Genomic DNA, 22,975 nt, shown 5'->3' on the forward strand with positions numbered 1-22,975 from the left:
GTTGGGCCATCTGCTTGTGGTAAAACTACACTAATAGTTGATAATTTTTTATTGGCACCCAACTGGTTAGACTGGAAAAACAGGCACTTGTATGTCTTCTCTAAGAGCTTGGAACAATTAAAATATCAGCAGCTGATGGAGCTATATGATGGATTGGATATAGCCACTTTTGAATCAGATGTTAAGCCACTCCATGAATGTCTCGATAATTCTGTTGTTGTGTTTGATGACATTATACTGGATAATCAAAACAAGGTTAGAAATTTCTTTACACAGGGGCGGCACAAAAACATTGATTGTTTCTACCTGGCACAGACTTTTTCAAAAATACCGAAGCAGCTGATCCGAGACAACAGCAATTTTATATGTGTGTTTCATCAAGATCATACCAACCTCAAACACATACATGATGAATATGTAGGTGGGGACTTGAGCTACAATGATTTTTCCAAGTTTTGCAGTAGGTGCTGGAACCAGGACAGTTATGGGTTTGTCACAATTGATATGACAAGAACACCCAGTAGTGGCAAATACAGAAATAAAATCAACGATTTTCTAGACGTTGAAACGTATATAAATAACCATGAAAAGGCCAATTATTGATGATCTTAAGTTAAGAGATTATCTTGTAAAAAGATTTAAGGGATGGAAATCAGAGAACCGGGGAATTTATGAAAAACACAAACAAACAGAACAGCCTGTAATTGATGCTATTAATAATTTAGGTAAAAATATCAAAACTGTTACAGAGCAAAATCAAGATTTGATCACAGAGCTTGTGCCTGTAGCTGCAAGGAACATATTAGATTATCCATTCACCCCACTTTCCAGTATTCATACACCTAGTCCTGTTGCTCCTAGAAGAATTGAAGCAACTCAGGATCCTATTGAATTGGGTCTTCTTGCTCAAAAATATTTAAGCACACCTAAAGACAACAAAGATGAGGTGTTTGGCTTATATGCTGACACAGAGCTTGATGGTAGCATCATTCATAGAATTGGCAATTTCAGAGTAACATTTATGGGGGATGATTTGATTGTTTATTCAGAATCTCGTCTCGGAGAAAAAGGTGCTTTTGTTAAGTACCCCGGAACACCTGGATTGTGGGAACTGATGACTAGGAAAAGGCCTGGCAGCTATACAGATCAAGATTATGATTATTACAAAGAAATATTAATAAAATCAGATGCTCTATACCAGAACAATGATCCCACACAAAAAAGAGTCAAGTCGAGCAGTGGGGCAAATAACAACAATTTAATCAAGCCCATATGGTCACAGATCAAGACTGGCAGTGGAATCAAACAATACAACACCCTGCCTAAAGAATTTGTCTGGGTTGATGATGTCAGGAAACTTGTAGATAGGTTGCTGGTCATAGCTGGGGAGGAAAATGCTGGCAACCACAATTTTTACAATGAAAAAGTTGGAATTATGGACATGATAAGCACCAAATTGTCTAATTTTATAGTGAATGACCCTAAGGGGATTGGATATCTCATAAAAATTATTAATACTCTACCCCCCAAATTTTGGAATATTTCTGAGGGTCGGGGTTTGGTTAATGACATTATAAACAAGCTGCCATTTGAACTACATATTCCAGGCTATCAGTATTGTGGTCCAGGCACAAAATTGGATCATAGATTAAACAGAGGGGATCCTGGTGTAAATCCCCTAGATGCTGCTTGTAGAGACCATGACATAGCATACAACACACATTCTGATCTTGACAAGAGACATGTTGCAGACAAGAAATTAGAAGAGGCTGCATTTGGTAGATTTGTAAGCAAAGATGCTTCTTTGAGTGAAAAAATAGCAGCATTGGGAACCACCATAGCTATGAGCACCAAACAAAAACTGGGGTGGGGTTTGTGAATATGTATATAATAAACCTACAATGAAGGCCAAGGGTGTTATGTATCAAATACCTTATGCAGGTCTCAAATCTCTTGGGCCTATTGATAGCCTTTTGACCAAAAAGCAGCGCAAGAAAAAAAGCTCTTGTCTTGCAAAGGGCCATGGTATGAAATTGTTGCTTAGTACCCCCCAATTAAAAAAATTACAGCAATCAAGAAAAAAATAACATATGGGGGGTTTCATATTTACTATCCCGGCCATCTTAGCAGCACTTGGGGCTGTTGGGAGCTTGGCTGGGGGATCAGCTGCCATAGCAAAAACAGTAATAGATGCCAAGAAAAATAGGGCAGAATTAGATGAGCAGAGGCGCCATAACCTGGCCATGGAGAAAAAAGGCAAAGGTGTTAAAAGAGCCATGAATAAGTTTAAAAAAAACAAGAGCCGCTTACAAACCAAGATATTGAAGCTTTAATCAAGCCACTGGGCATCAAAAATTTTAGGGGTGTGTACATGTCTGATTCTTTACCAGAACAACCACTCAACAAAGAGTGTGGCATTGTTAATTTGGATGAGTACAAAAATCAGGGCACTCACTGGATCTGTTATCTTAAATATTTAAAAAATGAGGCATTTGTGTTTGATTCATTTGGAGGTGTACCACCTGAAAATTTAGTAAAATATCTAAATTCATCTAATCTTTATTACAATAATGCCCGTGTTCAAAATTTCAAAGATGTTAATTGCGGACATCTGTGTTTATCTGTTCTCAGATATATGTCTCAAATAAATAAACCATCAATTGAAAATTTTCAAAAGGCCTTGTGGTATTTGAAACATCATGGGGGTATTCCATCTCACCAGCCAAAATTCAATATTGAAACTCAAATTGCATGATGACATAGTGTATCCCAAAACAATAGCTCTCAGAGCATTTTACGGCATGTACCTGATCCCTAATATTACACACCACAACAACAAAATTGCAGTAGGGGATCAAAAAATTGTCATCACTCCAGGGCAATATAATCTGTCCACTCTAAATGCTCAATTACCCAGAGGTGTAGTTTTAACTCAAAATTCTGTCACTCACAGAGTAGAGATTGTATCTGCTACAGAAACAGTGGATCTGGGTACTATAGGAGAGCTGTTAGGCTTTGAGAACAACACAAAACTTGAAGCGGCCATCAAACACACTGCTATGAATATACCCAAATTCTTAGCCATAGAGACTCTGAATATTCACTGTAATGTGGCCGAGGGTATGATCACCAAATCAAATGGCATAGGCACTCACAAACAAACTGGCATCATTGCAACATTCAAACCTAATTCCGAATTCATGGAGCCCATCATCTACAATCCATCCCCAACATTATATTTTCCTGTGTGCCATAATAGAATAGATTACATTGAGTTGATGGTCACTAATGAAAAAGAAGAATTAGTTGATTTTGCTGGAGCCACAACAACTGCAATCATAGAGATTAACATTTAAATAAAAATACATACAATGGAAAATATTGAGAGTTATGAGCTACAATCATTCCCCCCAAACAGGAGGACATTTGCAAATTTAAATCAACCCAACACAGAAATTGAGGTTGATCTTGATGTAGGGGATGGCTTTATACACCCCCACAGAGCAGATCTATACATCAAATTTGATGTTGTAAAGCTCGATGGAACAGATTATCCGGCAAATTCAAATATAAGATTGGTAGACAATTTTGTGCCGCATCTGTTCTCTGAAATTGAGATCAGAAAGCATGGCGTTGTTATAAACAGAGTGGATTATCCCGGCATTACCTCCACAGCTTTGGCCACACTAAAATTATCCAAAACCGAGGCACCATACTACAAAATCGGTGGATTTGAAGCTGGTGAGAAAATTTTATCCAAGAGCCACACAGTGCTGTTCCCCATGCGCCTGTTGCCAGGATTCTTCTCGGATTACAAAGATATTATGTGGAAGGGTGGGTTAAGAATTACATTTAGAAGAGCTGCCAATGATAATAATGCTTTGATGAGGTACAGCACATTAAACCCTACGGGAGAAGCTCTGCCCAATACCCTACCTGATGCAGGCAAATGCATTATTCAGACTATGGAGTTAAGAATCCCAGTTGTTGAATATGAGGCCAGTTATGCTCTTAAATACAAAGCAGATATACTAAAAAATCCACAGATTCCTCTACAATTTTACACATATCAATGCGTACAGAAGGTTGCCACTGGTTCTTATTATGAATTTGATGCTACAAATTCATTCTCTAGTATACAATATGACATGCCTGATTTTGTAGTGGTACTGTTTCAGACTGGAAGACACAACAATCAGGAAAAAAATTCGAGTAAATTTGATAGCTGCAACATCAAAAACATATATCTTAAAAATGGCAGAAATGAGGTCTTTCCCAGAGAAAATTACAATTTAGACATGTCCAAGGATGATTTTCTTAAATTATATGAGGCATTTTCGGCTTTCAAGCGTGTCACTACAGGCAATACTGACATGTATTACACACCAGATGAATTCAAGGCACGGAGACCCATGTTTGTCATCAACACTTCAAAAAGGAAACAAGTTGTGGTTAATGACAGGACAAACATTAAAATTATCTGTGAATTCCACGAGGCATTACCTGATGACACCATTTGTAGTGTTATTCTCATAGGTGAAAAATCATATGTTTATGATGTAAGAAATGAGAGAGTCACGGAGCAGTTCTAGAAGATATTTGTTCTATTATCCTGTTGTACAACACACAAACCTCAACTGTATTATCAGCTAGCAGTGAATATCTTATGTGTGGGCAGTTGTATATATTTCAATCTTATATCAGGACTCGAACCCAAAGCCCCTTGCTTACAAAGCAACAATATTAACATTTTGCCATCAGGAGAGGCTTCACATTTTATCAGGACTCAAACCCGAGCCTTTTGCTTACAAAGCAACAATATTAACATTTTGCCATCAGGAGAGGCTTCACATTTTATCAGGATTCAAACCCAGAGGCCTCCTGATTGCAAGGCAATAAAAACCATGGGGCTATGCACCACACTCCACTGGGCCTCAGAACCCAGTAGCTATAAGCTTTATATTAATATACATGGCAGAATCAATCTGAGGGGGGGGATCACCATTTCTACACTAAAATTCAATTCCTGGGATTTTGACAGAAAAACACACTATAAGCAATAAGATCATATGGGAACTTGGCATAATTTTAAGTATAAGCAAATCTGTCTGAGAGGCTTTCACCCTTTCTACACTAGAATTCAAAATTCTTAAAATTAAGAGCATATCACACTGGAAGAATTGGGGTATAGGCCCCTCTTGGCATTGTTTTAAGTGTAAGCAAATCGGATTGTTCAATCAAATAGCCTCTCCTTTCCTGAGAAGCTCTTCCTTTCCTGAGTTTATAGTATCATAAATACTACTACTGCTACTTCTAGCTGTTGCGTACCGTCCACCTGGAACGTGCTTTGTAAATTGTGAGGAGGAACTGGCTAAACTCATTCCCATGTACTCGCATGTATTATTACTTGGGGATCTGAACTTTCATTTAGAAACTGACAAACCCGAAGTAAATAAATTCCGCGCTGCTATCTCTTCTTACAATCTAAATATTTTGAAGCTCGATCCTACCTTCCACACGGCTACGTCGCATTCTTGGCTAGATGTCATCTTAACAGGAGACTGCTCTCGAATCACCAAACATGGACAAACGAGCGCCTGCGGTCTCTCGTTCCACGATCTTATTTACGTTGCTTACTCCCTCAATGTTCCGAAATCCAAGCCAAACATAATTGAATACCGCGATTTAAAGAAAATCAACCCCGCTTCACTAAACGAAGATGCTACAAGAACCCCATGGAATTCAATAAACAGCTTCACTGATATTAACGATAAGCTTAATGAATTAAATAGTCTAATCTTACACCTTTTCGACAAACATGCTCCACTCAAGAAAAAACGCGTCACGCGGCCTGCTTCCCCCTGGATGACCGACAGCATTCTCGCACTTATGGCGGAGCGCGATTCGGCTCACCGCAGGTTTAAATCTGACAAGCGCCTCAAATCTCCAAATACTTTAAACAGTTTTAATAACTACCGCGTGTTGAGAAATCGATGTAATCAGGCCGTGCGCAACGCAAAGAGGAGGCTCTCTTACGAATTATTAAATATGCAAGGCAACCCCCGAATGTTTTGGAATAACTTAAGAAATCTAGGGCTAGGAGAGAAACGTAACGTAGATCCTACTCGTGTTTCGTCCCTTGATGAATTAAATACACATTTCTCTCTCTCTAATTCAATGAATAACGATGCCAAAAATGTTACTATTAGAGCTATAGCAAACCACAAAACAGAAATGATAGAGTTCAATTTTAACCCAGTCTATGAGTTCCAAGTTGCAACTGCAATCGGTCGGATCAAATCTGGTTCTGAAGGAGCCGACAACCTCCCATTGCGACTAATAAAGCTGATTTTACCTCATGTATTGCCATACATCACTGACATTTTTAATCTTTCTCTGCGCTCTGGTATTTTTCCAGATAAGTGGAAAATAGCACACGTTCTTCCTCTCGCCAAGACTGACCCCGCCACTTCCATTGACAATTTCCGACCTATCAGTATTCTTCCCGCGCTATCGAAAGCATTAGAATACATTGCTCACGACCAAATCAGCCGACATACAAATGAAGTTCTGGCTCCGTTTCAGTCGGGATTTAGACCTAATCACGGCACTAGCACCGCCATGACTCACATAACCGACGACGTCAGACAAGCTATGGACTGCAGACAGGCGACAGTTTTAGTTTTATTGGACTACACGAAAGCTTTCCAGTCACTCGACCATGATATTCTCATTTCCAAGCTAAAATCATTTCTTAATTTCACCACCTCTGCAACCGACTGGGTCAAATCCTACTTAACTGGACGTAAACAAAGGGTGGTTTATGATGGCAAGTGCTCGGCGCTATCTGAGATTACTTGTGGCGTTCCGCAAGGAAGCGTACTCGGCCCTTTATTATTTTCTTTATACATTAATGACCTGCCAAATATCTTGAAACACTGCCGTTATCACCTGTATGCCGATGACCTCCAGTTGTACTATTCTGCACCCCCAGTAATGTTAAGCGATGGTATTTCCAAGGTTAATGAAGATATAGAGAGGATTGTTAACTGGTCGCTAGACAATGGCATGTATATTAACCCTAATAAAACGCAAGCAATTTTGATTGCTTCCGATAAACTAAAACGTTACGTAGATCTTAACATTCTGCCTTCCATTCTTGTAGATTCGACTCACATTCCATTTAACCAAACTGTTAAAGATCTGGGAATTGTATTAGACGGAAATTTATCGTGGTCAGATCACACAAGTTCGGCGTGTAGAAAAGCTTTCGCATCTCTGTATTCTATAAGACGCATGGGCAAGTTCCTCCCCACCTCTATCAAGGCCAAACTATGTCAGTCCCTAGTTTTATGCCATTTAGATTATTGTGACGTAGCGTATTCCGGCTTAACAGGTGAGTCAGCTAGACGTCTGCAGAGTGTTCAAAATGCCTGCGTACGATACATTTTTAATTTAAAATATTGGGACCACCTATCACCTTATTTTCTCAAATTGGGGTGGCTACGTATGCAAGAAAGACGAACGCTGCACACTCTGATTTTACTTTACAAAGTTCTCAACCTCAAGTCACCTTCCTATCTCCTCTCTCGCTTCCAATTTCTACACGAATTTCACGATCGCGACACCAGATCACGCAGCTCATCAGTTCTCTCTATCCCTGTCCACAGATCAAACTTCTTCTCCAACTCTTTCTCCGTATCGGCTGTAAGACTATGGAATCAGCTGCCAGAAAGCACTAGAGCAGTAAGCTCCGTCGGTTCCTTTAGCAGACGTGTTCGCCACTCTCTTCAGAGTAGTCGTTAGATCTTCCCCTGTCAAGCAGACTAAAAAGCATGTGCAAGTGAACGAATTCTTAAAATACCTTGCAGTTACTTAAATACAATTTTAAATTTTGCATTCTTTCATTCCATATTTAGTTTTTTGTGTATTATATATTTTGTATTTTGTGTGTTATATTCAGGGCTTTAAGACTTGTGTGTATGAGTATAATGTGTGTGTGTGGACCTATGTGAAATGACTTAGTGTACTTTGTGTATAATATAATAATGTATAATTTTAAATGTATGGTTGAGTGGAAGAAAAGGCATTGTACGGCCTTAACTCCGCCATTTAAAACAAGGCATTAATAAATAAATAAATAAAACATTCTCGCGCTCTAAGCAAAGAGATGCATGAATGAAAAAGCCGGGTCATCTCCCATTACCTAGATGACCCTGAGTATACGGCGCTGGTAAATATATTTTAAGTTGGTAAGATCTGAGAAATCTGATAATATGGGGGAGAGAGAAAGAGAGGGAGATACAGAAAGAGACGAATATGGAAAGAAAAGGAGATCGAGAGGGGAATAAAGAGAGGAAAAGATAGAGAAATTGAAAGAAACGGCGACAGAATTAAAGAGAGATGCAGAAAGAAAAAGAGAAATAAAATTAGAAAAAGAAAGAGGAGGAAACAGAAAACGAAGTTGAAGAAAGAGAGAAAGCGGAGATAGATAAGCGGAAAAAAGAGAGTATTGTACTATTATGCTTTCTGTTGTTTTACGCCGCTATTGTTCAACTTCTGGCCAATCACGATTCACGACTATGGGGATCAGATCATGAAACTGATGAAGGAACAGTCACAGATAACACTCATGCCCAGAACTGGATTTTAATGCAAGAACTTAATGAAACAACATAGGGATGATATACGACTTAAGAGAGAGAGAGAAATGCGATATATAAACACACGAGAGAAACAGGACATGACATAGAGTGGGATGAGGCTAAGCAGATAGGAAGGAAGAAGAGAATGCTAGTGAGAAAATGGAAGGAGGCCAAGGAAATAGAGAAGAAAGGTGAAGAAGACACAATGAACTGGAATGGGGGACTGAAGATAAACAAAGAATGGAAGAAGGTGTTAGAAAGGGTGGAAAGGACAAGAGAGAAAGAGGAGAGGAGAAGGAAGAAAAATGAAGGAAAAAGAGCGTGAGATATAAAGTCCAACCACATTCTATATGGAAGTAAATATGTTTAGCCTTTTAGGTGGAAGTACAGTTGACAAGGGAAAGCCACCTGCTAAAATGTTCCAGAACAACTTTCTAATAGTCTGGAGGGGAGTGTTGTTTGTGTATATATATCGTCCTGTTTTGTACCTTGTTACATTTGTACCTTGGTGCAGAGTCTGAAGAAGACCTTGCTAGAAGGTTGAAACGTTACGTTTAGTTTATGTTTTATAATAAAATAAATTACTGCCTTGGTCAGCATATTTAGTTTTTCATATCATGGAAACAAGGCTTAATGGTGTTAAAAGTACTTCAATGACGAAATCGAAAGTCAACCACTTAACAGTCGTTCATCGAGCCAGCAACAGACAGACAGACAGACAGAGAGAGAGACAGACAGAGACAGACAGAGAGACAGAGAGACAGAGAGAGAGAGAGAGAGAGAGAGAGAGAGAGAGGAGGGAGGTATACACACGCACACAGTAGCTAGCAAATTATATGTATGAAGGGGAAAACAAAACTGTCCATTTTTATTGGCTGTAAACCTGACTAAAAACTATATTCTTACGCTACTAAATGTGGATCACCATTAGGACATGCTACTCATAATAATAAATGAACATCGCTCACCTGTAGTTAGCCAAGTCCTGCTCATCAATAATTCCACCAAAGTTCTTGATGTCGCTAACCAACTGCTTAGCGAGCTCTCCCGTGTACAGTTCGTCTCCTCCCTTCTCAGCTATTATCTCCAGTGTTTCGGCTAGTTTCAGCCTCTTCATCTTCTCCCCTGCCTTCAAAAGCTCTCCTGTTTCGGGGTGTGTCATGATTTCCCTGGATGAGGAAATATGATAATTATATTCTGTCATCATTACATTCCCTTATTAGAAATTCTAATAATTCCATTAGCCTATGTAAAATATTGATAAGCTCATCATTGTGGACTTAATCATGATTTATGATATTGTATCACCGTCTTACAGCTATACGTTTAGTTGTTTTTCCACAGTACACACTTTGAATACATAAATATATAGCTATATACTAATACTTTAGTCATGAAATTCAAATATATTCATAAATAACATATTTGCATACATGGACTTTTTATCAAAATTATTCCATTTTAATGCAAGTATAATAATGAGAACACATTTCTTGGAAAAGTACCTTAATTTTTAATGATGCTTAATATATACATAGTGGCGGCTCGTCCGGAATAATGAAAGAACTCGATTAAATGACGTCACATAAAGAAAGACAGTGTCAACTATCTCTAAAATCATAGTATCATAAATTTAGTAGTTTGAGATGTATAATTCATTTTACTCATAGTCTATGTGTGAACAAGCCTTTATGGGTTGAATTTTCCTTGGACAACCTTAAGTTAAAAGAACAGTATTCCAAACGTCATTTTTTTGGAAATTTCTAAGATTCCCAATAGAAGACTTTAAAATAGGCTAACGTCCTTCCTTGTGCAGATACAATACTTTCCTTGCTAACAATGTACTACTGTACATACTTTCCAAGCACACACAAATAGATGAACAATTTAAATTTTAAAAAAATGGTATAAAAGTTTAAATATTCCCAGAAAACAAATAGTAAATATTTTAAGAATACAGTCAGTACATATGAGAACACATTACGCCTACACAAATTAGAAATAGCAGTTCCCGTCCTCCAGAGAGAAGATACAGTGTTCAAATTATCAAGATGACAGACAAGCATTAACAAAAGTATTAATGAAGTTAAGAATTCCATTTCCATCACCAATTTCTATGCTCCTCGCAGATTCAAAGATCCAAATTACATTCATTACAAACAATATATTGGAAATATAAAAAAGCCAACGGAAGAATAAATATGTCCAAGAATCTAAGAGGTGTGCTCACCAACACCAGGCGCAAGCCAACCTAAGGCAAATCTTAGCAACAAATATACGCCCAAAACTTCTTAAAAATACTCATCTTACAATGCACATAACATCTTGAAACAACAGCAGGTGTCCTCTGCCATAGATTATACTGAATTGTTATAAATTTTGTCTGATCAGAATTATGACCTAGGACTGAAATAAAGGAACAAGATAGCTGGTAGAACGAGTGTTGTTAAAAAGAAGCAAGAAATTATTTTTTTATGAAGGTTTGAAAATATAGACAAGAAGTGACTCTTGTTACTATAAATGACAATCTCTTCTTTTCTTGTAGGAAGTTGTTGGTGTTTCTTCCTATTGTTGAAATAAAAGAGGGGCAATGGTGAAAAGAAAATGAGAGACGGATTTTCACTTTGTTTTCTGTAACCTATATAAAATGTTAGTAACAACTGTTGCATGCAAAAAGAAGTATAACACCATTAAGCCTTGTTTCCATGATTATGAAAAACTAAATATGCTGACCAAGGCAGTAATTTATTTTATTAAAAACATAAACTAAACGTAACGTTTCAACCTTCTAGCAAGGTCTTCTTCAGACTCTGTATCAAGTACAAAAGTAGTAGTACTGAAGTACTGAAGAAGACCTTGCTAGAAGGTTGAAACGTTACGTTTAGTTTAGGTTTTTAATAAAATAAATTACTGCCTTGGTCAGCATATTTAGTTTTTCAAAAAGAAGTAATGTAAAATGATAACCGCCTGTTCGAAAACCTTACAGTGGCATCAGAAGTAAACAACAACAACAAAAAAAACAATTGAGTAACTACTTAAAAGCAATAATAGGAGAGACTGATCTTGAAATTCAAAAACAGTAGCGACGCATACACAACGAAATGTCCCCTGGCAGGCCTTTGCCCACAGAGGGCTGCTACTCTGCAGTGTTTAGACTGTCAATATAATAGCTAAACTTTCCTTTTCGCTACACAAATATTCACAGCAGTAGTGCACACTAAGATGTTGCAGAAAGCAGTTTACCTTATGGTGTCGCTCTTCATTATCATGTCTTTGTAGGACTGTAGTGATCTGGCAAGATATGCTGACACTTCGATTCCTTCCCGACACAACTTGATTGTTGGTTCGATGAGTTCTGTCCAGTTAAGCACTCCGAACTTTTTATGGGCCTCCCAGTAGCCTCGTAGCTCTCCGGGCACGGCTACAGCTAGGCCACCTATGAGGAGGTAATCGTTTATGCACAGATCATATTAAAAATGAGCATACATGTTTGCAAAATGCAGGTCGAATTTCCATTCTACCTACTTGGACATTTTTAAAAACTTCCGTTTCCAAAAAGTGATTCAATACTCAAAATTGTGAACAAAATAAGTACTTCCTGGCAACACAAATCTATTATACAGGTCAATTCAAAAGTTTCGACATTTTCCTTATATCGCTAATGAATGGTTTTCATTTACAAGTGATTTGAAACGCTGCTTACAATATAAGAAAGAACACGACCATCACATTGAAATGTACTGAGTTTGTCTTCTATTCTAGAGTACTTTTGAGGAGTAATGTGAATTTTGTCAATAAAATGCTTTTTGATTAAAATGTCAAGAGACTTTTGAATCACTCTGTATATTATAAATATCTAAATTAGAGGTATTAGAAATGTCTAAACATAATCCAAATGAAACAAATCTATCGTATCAGTATGCTGATTAAAACATGATATCTTCTTGACACATTTTGGTTCAATGTAGTAAATATGAAGATTCATACAATGACAGTTGAATACCCACACAGGCTTGAACATTGTATTAGCTAAAGAAATACACATTTGTAGAAGTCAGTATCATAGGGAAGTTTATAGAATCTGTTCAAAATGCCACACATATCCAGCCCAAGATACAATTCCACAGGTTCGATGATGATGATGGGTGTGCAACGTACGTCACACAAAAATTCCCAGCACTACCTGTATGCTACATCTTGGGGCAGAGCCCACTTAAGTAAGCCAGCGTGAAAGTAATGGATTGCTACCTGCCTCTTTGTGATATGTTGGAGTTCCCCTGGTACATGTCTTCCGTGGCTCTTGCGGGAGCAGTCTCTCTCGCGTTGAGAGTGACCGCCGTTCGATCCTCCCTCGTGTAGATGGTCATGAGGAATCCGCCCCCGATGCCCATGCTCTGGGGGCAGGCGACGCCGTCGCAGAAGAGGGTCGCGATGGCTGCGTCTACGGCGGATCCATTTTTCATGAGAATGTCCCTGGAAACGTTAAAATGAAATTAATAACCATCACCAAGAACAGGAATATGAATACAGCAAAACCTTACCAAGGCTATAGGCGGTGACTTTGGAAACTTGCATGGCTGTTTGAATCCTGGGCGAATCCGATTTGATTGATTTATTTTACTTCGCTTGTCTCTTACTTTTAGATAATCTCGAAGGTGAGAATGAATGGTGATTTTTCTTGGAATTTTCTGAATATTTCTGCAACGATAGAATTCTACCGTGTAAAGTGAAGAAACTGTATGACACTTCGATGCCAAAGCATATTCTATGTCATATTTCACTTTCATTTGCATTGTATTATATTCCAAACGTATTATATTATACACAGTGGTGTTTGACAATCATTTGTGTTCAGCTTTCCTCCACACTCGAGCGACTATGTTTTCATTTTTCAAACACGAATGTGATGCATGGTGTTGGATACTTCGAACAATGCTTTGTTATCAGAGATTACTATCGCTCTTATTATCTGTGCTTCCTACTCTGGTTGGACGATATCTGAAATTAGATATCACAATATATCGTCAACAATTTTTTATATATCGGTATATGTATCGTCCTTATGATATTTGTCGTAGTATGTAAATGACTTAATAGGGCCTAATGAAATGTGATTTGTAAGTGTCCACAATGAGACTCCAACATTTTGAAAGTCTATAACTTTTTTCATTTCAGATTGTACAGCCGTGATTCCGGAAGCAGCAGAAGCAGAAACTCAAAAAGTTTATGTGGTAACGTTTTAGTGCGCGGAATAGCCGTAGTGGCGCTGCAACAATCGATTGTTTGAATATGGAGATTCCAAACGAGCGCGCACAGGTTCATTCGAAAGGAGTCCACAGAAGTCGCTAAGACAAGCAGTGAAGAACTGTGTGAACTGTCGACCGTTTCATACCAAGTTCTTTTGCTGCTAGTCTTACTGACGTCTGTGGAGACTCCTTTCGAATGACCTCCGCACATTTTCTACAACCTGTTCCTGGATTCTGGGGTTACCACCACCGTGTCCTTTCAAAACATTGCCGGTCGCCAAAAACTGATCACACCACTTCTTTATAGTCTTGAATGTCAGAGGATCATTATTGTACACACGACGAAAGTTTCGTTGCACTTGAATAAGTGATTTCGTTTCTGCATACCACCACACAGCCTGTGCACGCTCGTTTGGAATCTCCATTTTCAAACAATCGATTGTTGCAGCGCCACTACGGCTATTGCACACACTAAAACGTTACCACATAAATTTTTTGAGTTTCTGCTTCTGCTGCTTCCGGAATCACAGCTGTACAATCTGAAATGAAAAAGTTATAGACTTTCAAAATGTTGGAGTCTCATTGTGGACACGCTATATTTTGGGCAGTAAGAAAAAACAACTTTTCTCACCACAGAGCTGAGACTTTAATGATCGTTGCCACGATTATGTCGCCAACACGGTACATCGTCTACTGTAAGGAGATGTTCAATTGTTCTTTAATCCCCGCCGTTGATCTTGACAGCCTTACAACGAAGCCTGAGTTGACTGTTGCAAGGGGCAGCTAAGACAATGGTACAGCGTAATTCTTTTCACTTCTAGGTGTAATATGACAGGTAACTGCTAATGCTGTTGAGAACGTCAGTTTTAACTATACCCCATATTTCTAGGCACTAGAACTGCTGACATAAGTAGATAAACAGACACTAAATTGGAGTTAAATAATGAATTAATAACACATTATAATAGGCGTTGACTTCTATGTCTACTTAATTTCAAACAAGAAACATATTATTTAAATATTTTTTTAAATATTAAAATATTTTTGAAAAAAGTAAAATCCTTGCTCTAGTTATAAAATATGTATGTACAGGGTGTTTAATCATTTTCTCCGGGATTTTGCAAGTCCGTTGCTCAGAGGCCAACTCACCCACGGGGATGAGAGCATGTCAGCGAAGAGAGTAAATATACAAGTTTTTAACCCACCTTACAAATGTTCGATATGTCCTGCCTTGGTGACTCGACAGACGTCAATTCTGAAATCTTGCTCGTATGGGGTCCACAGTCTCAGACGATGTCCCCGGCCTACCTGTTCGTTTTATGTCTGAGTTGGAAACAGACTTCCGAAATCCCGGAGAGAATTATGAAACACTCTGTGTAATAGGGGCAACCTTAATCATTCGCTGCTTACCTTCCAATTCTTGCGCATGGGTATCCATTAGAAGTAACCGCCGCATCCCAAAAGTGACCGACGAGCGAGGGAGAGGGTGGGAGGGGTTCCTGAGGATTGGGAGGGTCTAGCTGACTTGAGTCCTCCTTCGTATTCAACCCGACGAAGAGGCCGACGATGATGCCAGCTATTATGCAGAGACATACCACCGCCGTGACGCAAACGACGATAGGGCTCCTGATTGGTATCCTGAAAGAAAGAAGGAAAATTATCATCAAGGTTTCTATCTTGCGTCTACCAGAGTATTACTAAATCACACATTAGGTCAGAATATACACCTACAAAACGTGATTAACAAAAGATTCGAATTGTACAAAACCCAAAATGTTTATGTGGCAATAAGAAAGATATACACCATATTATATTTGAATGTAACAGATACATACAAGAAAGAGAGACATTCTACAAAATAATTATAAACTGTGAAATTCCTCTTCCACAGTGTTTGGAATATTTGATTTATGAACATTACAGTTGGATGTATATTGTTATACATTTTATTAGAAAATGTGCAATATCATGTAGACAAAGTAAAAAAAACATATGTAAGGTCATTACAGTACAAAAGCGGTAATCCCAAATAAATGCAACAAATAAAAATTAAATAAATTTCGTCTACCAGATACGTTGTAAGAACGACGTGGAGAGCGGTGTTTGTGTTAGTGTTCTTTGTTAGTGTCCCCTTGTCAATTTTATTTAATCATTACTCATTCTCATCGTCGTGATTAGCCAAAAGTAGCAGAAAGGCGACGCTAAATAAATGAAACAGCCAGTAGATCTCCATAAACTTCTTGATCATCATCATCATAAACAACTTTATTGGACATACAGCTTTATATTTGCCTGTTTATACCCAGAAAAAACTTCTTGATGCTTGCATTTTTTTTCTGTGGAAGGCAAATATATACAGCTGTGTCGGTCAGAGCTACTGCATTAGCAGTGGCTGACGAGAATTGTCGCCAAGAAAGTATGTGAATTTGAGAGAAATTTAAGTGGAAACAGTACCATGCACTCAATTTTCATGATCTTATGAAAGGGGGCCCTCACAAGTTTACATGAAACGGTTGTTTCAATGTATTTTCACTGCATTAACTTTTCTCAATCATAACTCAATGCAAGTTCACGTATATGTGGGGAATTTGTTTCTTGGGGACATTGAAATCAATATATCGGTCGTGAACCTGTGTCACTCCAAAATTTTCGAGCACAAAAACCATGCTATGGACATGTATGTTTTCAATCTCCAGTCTGTCCAACAAAATAGTAAGTAATCATATTTAAGGCATATGAAACTGGAAGTATATAACTCGTATCACAACATTCAGTTCATTATTGGTTTATTTCAGAGTTGGCTAATGGGATTTAGCTACCCTCACCTACGAAATGTCTTCGAACTCGGAAAATATTGTTATAACTTGTCTTTAAAAATCTCCATTTTAAAAAAATTGTAGTAGGATGCGGTTTTATAAAACAAATGTTATTTGGTCGTCATCATATTCATTAAATTTTTTCAGCCTATTCATTGCGAGGGTAAAAAATTAAAACAAAAGCTTCAACAAAGCAGGAAATAGAAAATATGCCTCTATTCTGCATATATGCTTCTGCTGTTCAATTGTTGTTTTAAGTCCACATTATGCACAGATAGGCTAATCGAGACTACAGTTTAAAGTGGAATCCGAGCCACTGTGCAATGTGCCTCCACCAGGGTATCGAACCCGATAGGGGAGGCATATGCAAATATTACATCATGTTACAAGGTTACACAATTACTCTAAAACTTATCGACGCAAGAGGGATAAAACAAAATAAAAAATACACACACACACACAGCTTAGTTGGAATGAATGTATTCCACGCACGCTAAACTTTGTTCACTTGAACGATAACCTAGAATGTATGTCGTACAATAAACACGCAAGTCACTGAGCGTTGCAAAACCATGAATTAGTATCTAGAAACGTGTACAAACCTCTTTGGCGATTCGGGCTCCCCTTCAAGCGGGCTGTAGGCTACATTTGGGCGATCCACACCACTATTGCCAGATAATTTCATTTTCTCGCACGACATTACCTGTCTCGAAGTTCATTTACGGTGCAAAAAACAGCAGCGTCGAAGTTACGGAAACCGGTGTAGTTATCTACTCCCACTCTCTGATAAACTGCAGCTGTAAACGCTCAGCAAAAATGTCTATTCAAGGTCACTCAGCGGCGGCGCCAGAGAATATTGACCGGGAGGGCAGGAGCTATATATTGATAAATGAAGGTGGGTAGGTGCAGTCGAGTTATATGAATTTCAAAAACCTTTCTCACCACCGATTTTCTTCGTATCTCTGCCCCATTTACGTCAGTGTCTCCTTATTCAGTTATTTTTAGCATTTCTTGTTCGTGTTATCCGTTCCCACTGTACGAATTAAGTTTTTTTGCTGGGGGGGGGGGGGTTGATGCCCACTCGGTGATTTTATTTCTGGAGGTAAGTTTTTCGTATGCAAATTTGCATATGTTACCAGTCAGTAAACTAAACTCTTGCCTTGCGAGGGTCCCGGGTTCGATACCCGGTGGAGGCACATGGTGGTTCGGATCCCACTTTAAGCTGTAGGTTCAGTCCCAATTAGCCTTTCTGCGCATAAAGTGGACTTGAAGCACCAAATCAATCAACCATTCTGCCTTGCGATTGTACAGAAAATTGGTTCTAACCTAAGATTTACACGTAATTTGGAAACATTTAGTAGCAGTAACACCGAAACCTTGATCAAATTTCTATTACCAAGTTCAAAATTAATGTCCATCCAATCTACCTAAAGTTTCTCGTGAACATTTCCATACTAGCAAAATATCAGCACTATGGCATGATAAGTTTCGGCTCGGTAAGGTAGGTCAGTTTCAGAATGGTGTCCTTCTTTAACCAACAAGGCTGCATACTCTTTGGTAGGGATTTTTTTATGACAGTACCATTAACAGACAGGAATGATTTTGTTTGTCTGTTACATAGTTAAGACATGGGCTACTATATGATTTCAATCACATACGCACTCTTTCTCTAGTTCCATTCTCTTTCTAATAATTGATTTTCCGAACCACATTCTCTTTACTTATCTATCATCCCTATTTCAATCACAGGTGTGTTTCTCTTCCTTCTTTTTCTCACTCGATCTCCTTGTCTCTTGACTAACCACTACGTTCCCCGCTTTCTACTTGTTCTTCGTCTGTATCATGAAGATTATAGGTTTTGATAAATTTTGTCTTATCTTTGAATCAAGAAACAGTTTTAAGTTTTTCGTATATTTACGCAGTGGCGACTCGTGGCTTTTTTGGAGTCTAGGAAGAAGTTATGGTAAACTGAGGAAGGTTTAAAAAATGCGTTCAATTACAGTCGCACAAATAGCTCGTAACTATCCATTGCATTTAGAATGTTACCTGCAGGCCCATGCACAAGATAGGGCAAGGGACCCTTGCCCCCTTGAACCATGAAATTTTCTAATGTGAACCTATAAAATCCAACGAAAATAGTATTGACGATATTTCAGATTTTGCAAGAATTTCGATTTTGTCCCGTCTCCCTGTCGTGTGGATTGAGGATAATAAAAAGTGCTGCTTAAACTCTGAAATTATGCTAAAAGCTTCTAAATTGTGCTAGGATTTATTATTAATTACTTTTTTTCGGATAACTGCAGTTTTAAGTTCAATTATGCATATACTTTTCGAGTTTTGAACTTGCGTTACTTATTATTCACTACACAAAATTGTGTAGATGGCTCAACAAACTAAATGGGTTCAGCATAGGACTTGAAACTGTTTGAGAAAATGGTTTGTTTACCCCCAACCATCTATCGACTTACTGCCGTAAAATCTCCTCAGGAACAAAATCCACAGGATATAGAAAAGAGAGAGGATGGATCGTCGCATGGTTGTAAAAAAAAAAACGTGTCGCTGTGCATGTATACGCCCTATTATTTGAAACAAGTCCGCTGATGAAGTATAAATAAGATTTGGACGTAATTTTATTTCTATTTCCTGAAACGTATTCCTTTGAATTAGATTTCCCTCTGTGCTACGTTTAGTACCATTTTGTTGGGGTTGGCACTATTGATTGTAGGAACCCCTCGATGCTTCCTCGCTGGATCTTTAAAAGCCTCAACCATCGCCCCTGTATTTACGTCGCTTTTCAGCCACGTTTGACTAATCTCGACGATGAAATTAATATAGAGGCGCTTACAAAGAATACCCACGCTCAAGCCGGGACTCGAACCCTAGAACACTGGTGGCGAGATCGAAATTCGACCAATTAAAATGCCAGATCGTTGAGCCCGCTGAAACAGTTTTAGATACACTATAATACCTAGGTATACACGGGATTACTGTGAAAAATATGGAACAAATAATATACTGAGCAAAATATAGTTTCAAAATTACTAGTTTGCAAGACACCTTCTGGATTTATTTGGTTTATTTTACTTCGCTTTTCTTCCACTTTCGGCTAATCACGAAGATGAGGATGAGCGATGATATGATGAAACTGATTAAAGGAACCTCACAAATAACAACCGTTCCCAGGCTTCATAGTGCGCTATGCTAACCACTCCGCCTGAAAACTTTTTATGCAATATGCAGCGATTTCGCAAAGTAGTTGTATTTACGGTGGGATAAACCCGGGAAAGGAAGAGCTCTTCTCCAGCAGCTTTGCTATACTTAAAACAAGCTCAACATGAGCATATGAGCTTTTTGCTCTAGTGTGGAACTTTTCCTAACCCAAGATTTTTGTAAAAATGCCCTTGGGAATTTTTCAGAAAGGAAGAGCTCTTCTCATGCAGATTTGTTATACTTAAAACTTGCTCAACATGTCCATATGAGTTTTTTGTTCAAGTGTAGCACCTGCCTAACCCAAGAGTTTTGTAAAAATGCTCTTCGGAAAGTATCAACCCCCCCCCTCAAGCAGATTTGCTAACATTTACAAAAATTGCATCAGCCAGATTTTTGTCTATAAACTTGTATCCATACCCACCTATACATATTTACTTATGGTTTAAGTTCAATTGGATACCAGGCCCCTCCAGTCTAGCCATAACAAGGTTATGTATTGATTTTTGCTTCCCGAGTTGTGCGTAAACAATTGCCCGAGCGAACAAACATGCTTTTATGTTTTTATAATCTTTTGATCAGTCCCATGTTTCGGCCAACAATAAATCATGCTTGCCTGGGAAATTAATGTCAACAGATATAATCTTTATTGTGTCTTTTCAGAGTTATTCATCGTCATTAGTAAATGCCTGTGAGATTATATCTGTTGCCATTACCTGTACTGTGCCTTTTCCGAGGGAAATTACATGTCATTTGTCATAGAACTCAAAGAGAAATTCTTATCTGTACTGTGCCCCCTTTCAGGGACCATTCATCATATTGAGGAATTGCCTTCTCGGATATTGTCATGCAAAGGTTTGGTCTTGCTGCAATAATATAGGCTCAAGTCTTTAACTTACAGAATAATCATTGCAATATTTCTGTATTTCAGCTTTTGGCTGTGTTATTTGGGTAGGTAAAAGCTTTTCTGCTACGAGCAGAGGTGCTATAAAATGGGTAGGTAATATATTTTCTGACGGTAAAGTGTTGTTTTATAATCAAGGGGCTTCTGTGTTTGAATCGGGTCTCTAGAACTGCTCTGTGACCCTCTCATTTCTTACATCATAAACATATGATTTTTCTCCTATGAGAATAACACTACATATGGTGTCATCGGGTAATGCCTCATGGAATTCACAGATAATTTTAATGTTTGTCCTGTCATTCACCACAACTTGTTTCCTTTTTGAAGTGTTAATTACAAACATGGGTCTCTGTGCCTTGAATTCATCTGGTGTGTAATATATATCAGTACTGCCAGTAGTGACCCTCTTGAAAGCCGAAAATGCCTCATATAACTTGAGGAAATCATCCTTGGAAATGTCTAAATTATAATTTTCTCTAGGAAATACCTCATTTCTGCCATTTTTAAGATATATGTTTTTGATGTTGCAGTTATCAAATCTACTTGAATTTTTTTCCTGATTGTTGTGTCTTCCAGTCTGAAACAGTACCACCACAAAATCAGGCATGTCATATTGTATGCTGGAGAATGAATTTGTAGCATCAAACTCATAATAAGTACCAGTGGCAGGCTTCTGTACGCATTGATATGTATAAAATTGCAGAGGAATCTGTGGATTTTTTATTATATCAGCTTTGTGTTTAAGAGCATAACTGGCTTCATACTCAACAACCGGGATTCTTAACTCCATAGTCTGAATAATGCATCTGCCTGCATCAGGTAGGGTATTAGGCAGAGCTTCTCCTGTAGGGTTTAATGTGCTGTACCTCATCAATGCATTATTATCATTTGCAGCTCTTCTAAATGTGATTCTTAAACCACCCTTCCACATAATATCTTTGTAATCTGAGAAGAATCCTGGCAACAGGCGCATGGGGAACAGCACTGTGTGGTTCTTAGATAATATCTTATCACCAGCTTCAAAACCGCCTATTTTGTAGTATGATGCCTCGGTTTTGGATAATTTTAGTGTGGCCAAAGCTGTGGAGGTAATGCCGGGATAATCTATTCTGTTTATAACAACGCCATGCTTTCTGATCTCAATTTCAGAGAACAGAAGCGGCACAAAATTGTCCACCAATCTTATATTTGAATTTGCCGGATAATCTGTTCCATCGAGCTTTACAACATCAAATTTGATGTATAGATCTGCTCTGTGGGGGTGTATAAAGCCATCCCCTACATCAAGATCAACCTCAATTTCTGTGTTGGGTTGATTTAAATTTGCAAATGTCCTCCTGTTTGGGGGGAATGATTGTAGCTCATAACTCTCAATATTTTCCATTGTATGTATTTTTATTTAAATGTTAATCTCTATGATTGCAGTTGTTGTGGCTCCAGCAAAATCAACTAATTCTTCTTTTTCATTAGTGACCATCAATTCAATATTATCTATTCTATTATGGCACACAGGAAAATATAATGTTGGGGATGGATTGTAGATGATTGGCTCCATAAATTCGGAATTAGGTTTGAATGTTGCAATGATGCCAGTTTGTTTGTGAGTGCCTATGCCATTTGATTTGGTGATCATACCCTCAGCCACATTACAGTGAATATTCAGAGTCTCTATGGCTAAGAATTTGGGTATATTAATAGCAGTGTGTTTGATGCCTGGTTCAAGTTTTGTGTTGTTCTCAAAGCCTAACAGCTCTCCTATAGTACCCAGATCCACTGTTTCTGTAGCAGATACAATCTCTACTCTGTGAGTGACAGAATTTTGACTTAACACTACACCTCTGGGTAATTGAGCATTTAGAGTGGACAGATTATACTGCCCTGGAGTGATGACAATTTTTTGATCCCCTACTGCAATTTTGTTGTTGTGGTGTGTAATATTAGGGATCAGGTACATGCCGTAAAATGCTCTGAGAGCTATTGTTTTGGGATACACTATATCATCATGTAATTTGAGTTTCAATATTGAATTTTGGCTGGTGAGATGAAATACCCCCATGATGTTTTAAATACCACAAGGCTTTTTGAAAATCTTCAATTGATGGTTTATTTATTTGAGACATATATCTAAGAACAGATAAACACAAATGTCCACAATTA

General features: G+C 38.2%; 1 protein-coding gene across 3 annotated transcripts in view; it reads right to left on the reverse strand.

Annotated features, from left to right (window-relative positions):
- LOC145988538 (scoloptoxin SSD14-like) overlaps window positions 1–22,975 on the reverse strand; it is a 68,829-nt gene that overhangs the window by 18,024 nt on the left and 27,830 nt on the right. For 2 of the 3 annotated variants that reach the window (XM_083123449.1, XM_083123448.1), the window contains exons 3-6: window positions 15,302–15,529; window positions 12,898–13,118; window positions 11,889–12,081; window positions 9,614–9,814 (exon numbers count right to left, since the gene is read on the reverse strand). In XM_083123449.1, coding sequence (XP_082979575.1) covers window positions 9,614–9,814; window positions 11,889–12,081; window positions 12,898–13,118; window positions 15,302–15,529 — 843 coding nt within the window. Of the gene's footprint in view, window positions 1–9,613; window positions 9,815–11,888; window positions 12,082–12,897; window positions 13,119–15,301; window positions 15,530–17,309; window positions 17,478–22,975 lie in introns of those variants that run through there. The other variant, XM_083123447.1, reaches the window with a different exon arrangement.

The sequence above is a fragment of the Lepisma saccharinum genome, chromosome 6 (genome assembly GCF_977018435.1).
Source record: "Lepisma saccharinum chromosome 6, izLepSacc3.1, whole genome shotgun sequence".
NCBI lineage: Eukaryota > Metazoa > Arthropoda > Insecta > Zygentoma > Lepismatidae > Lepisma > Lepisma saccharinum.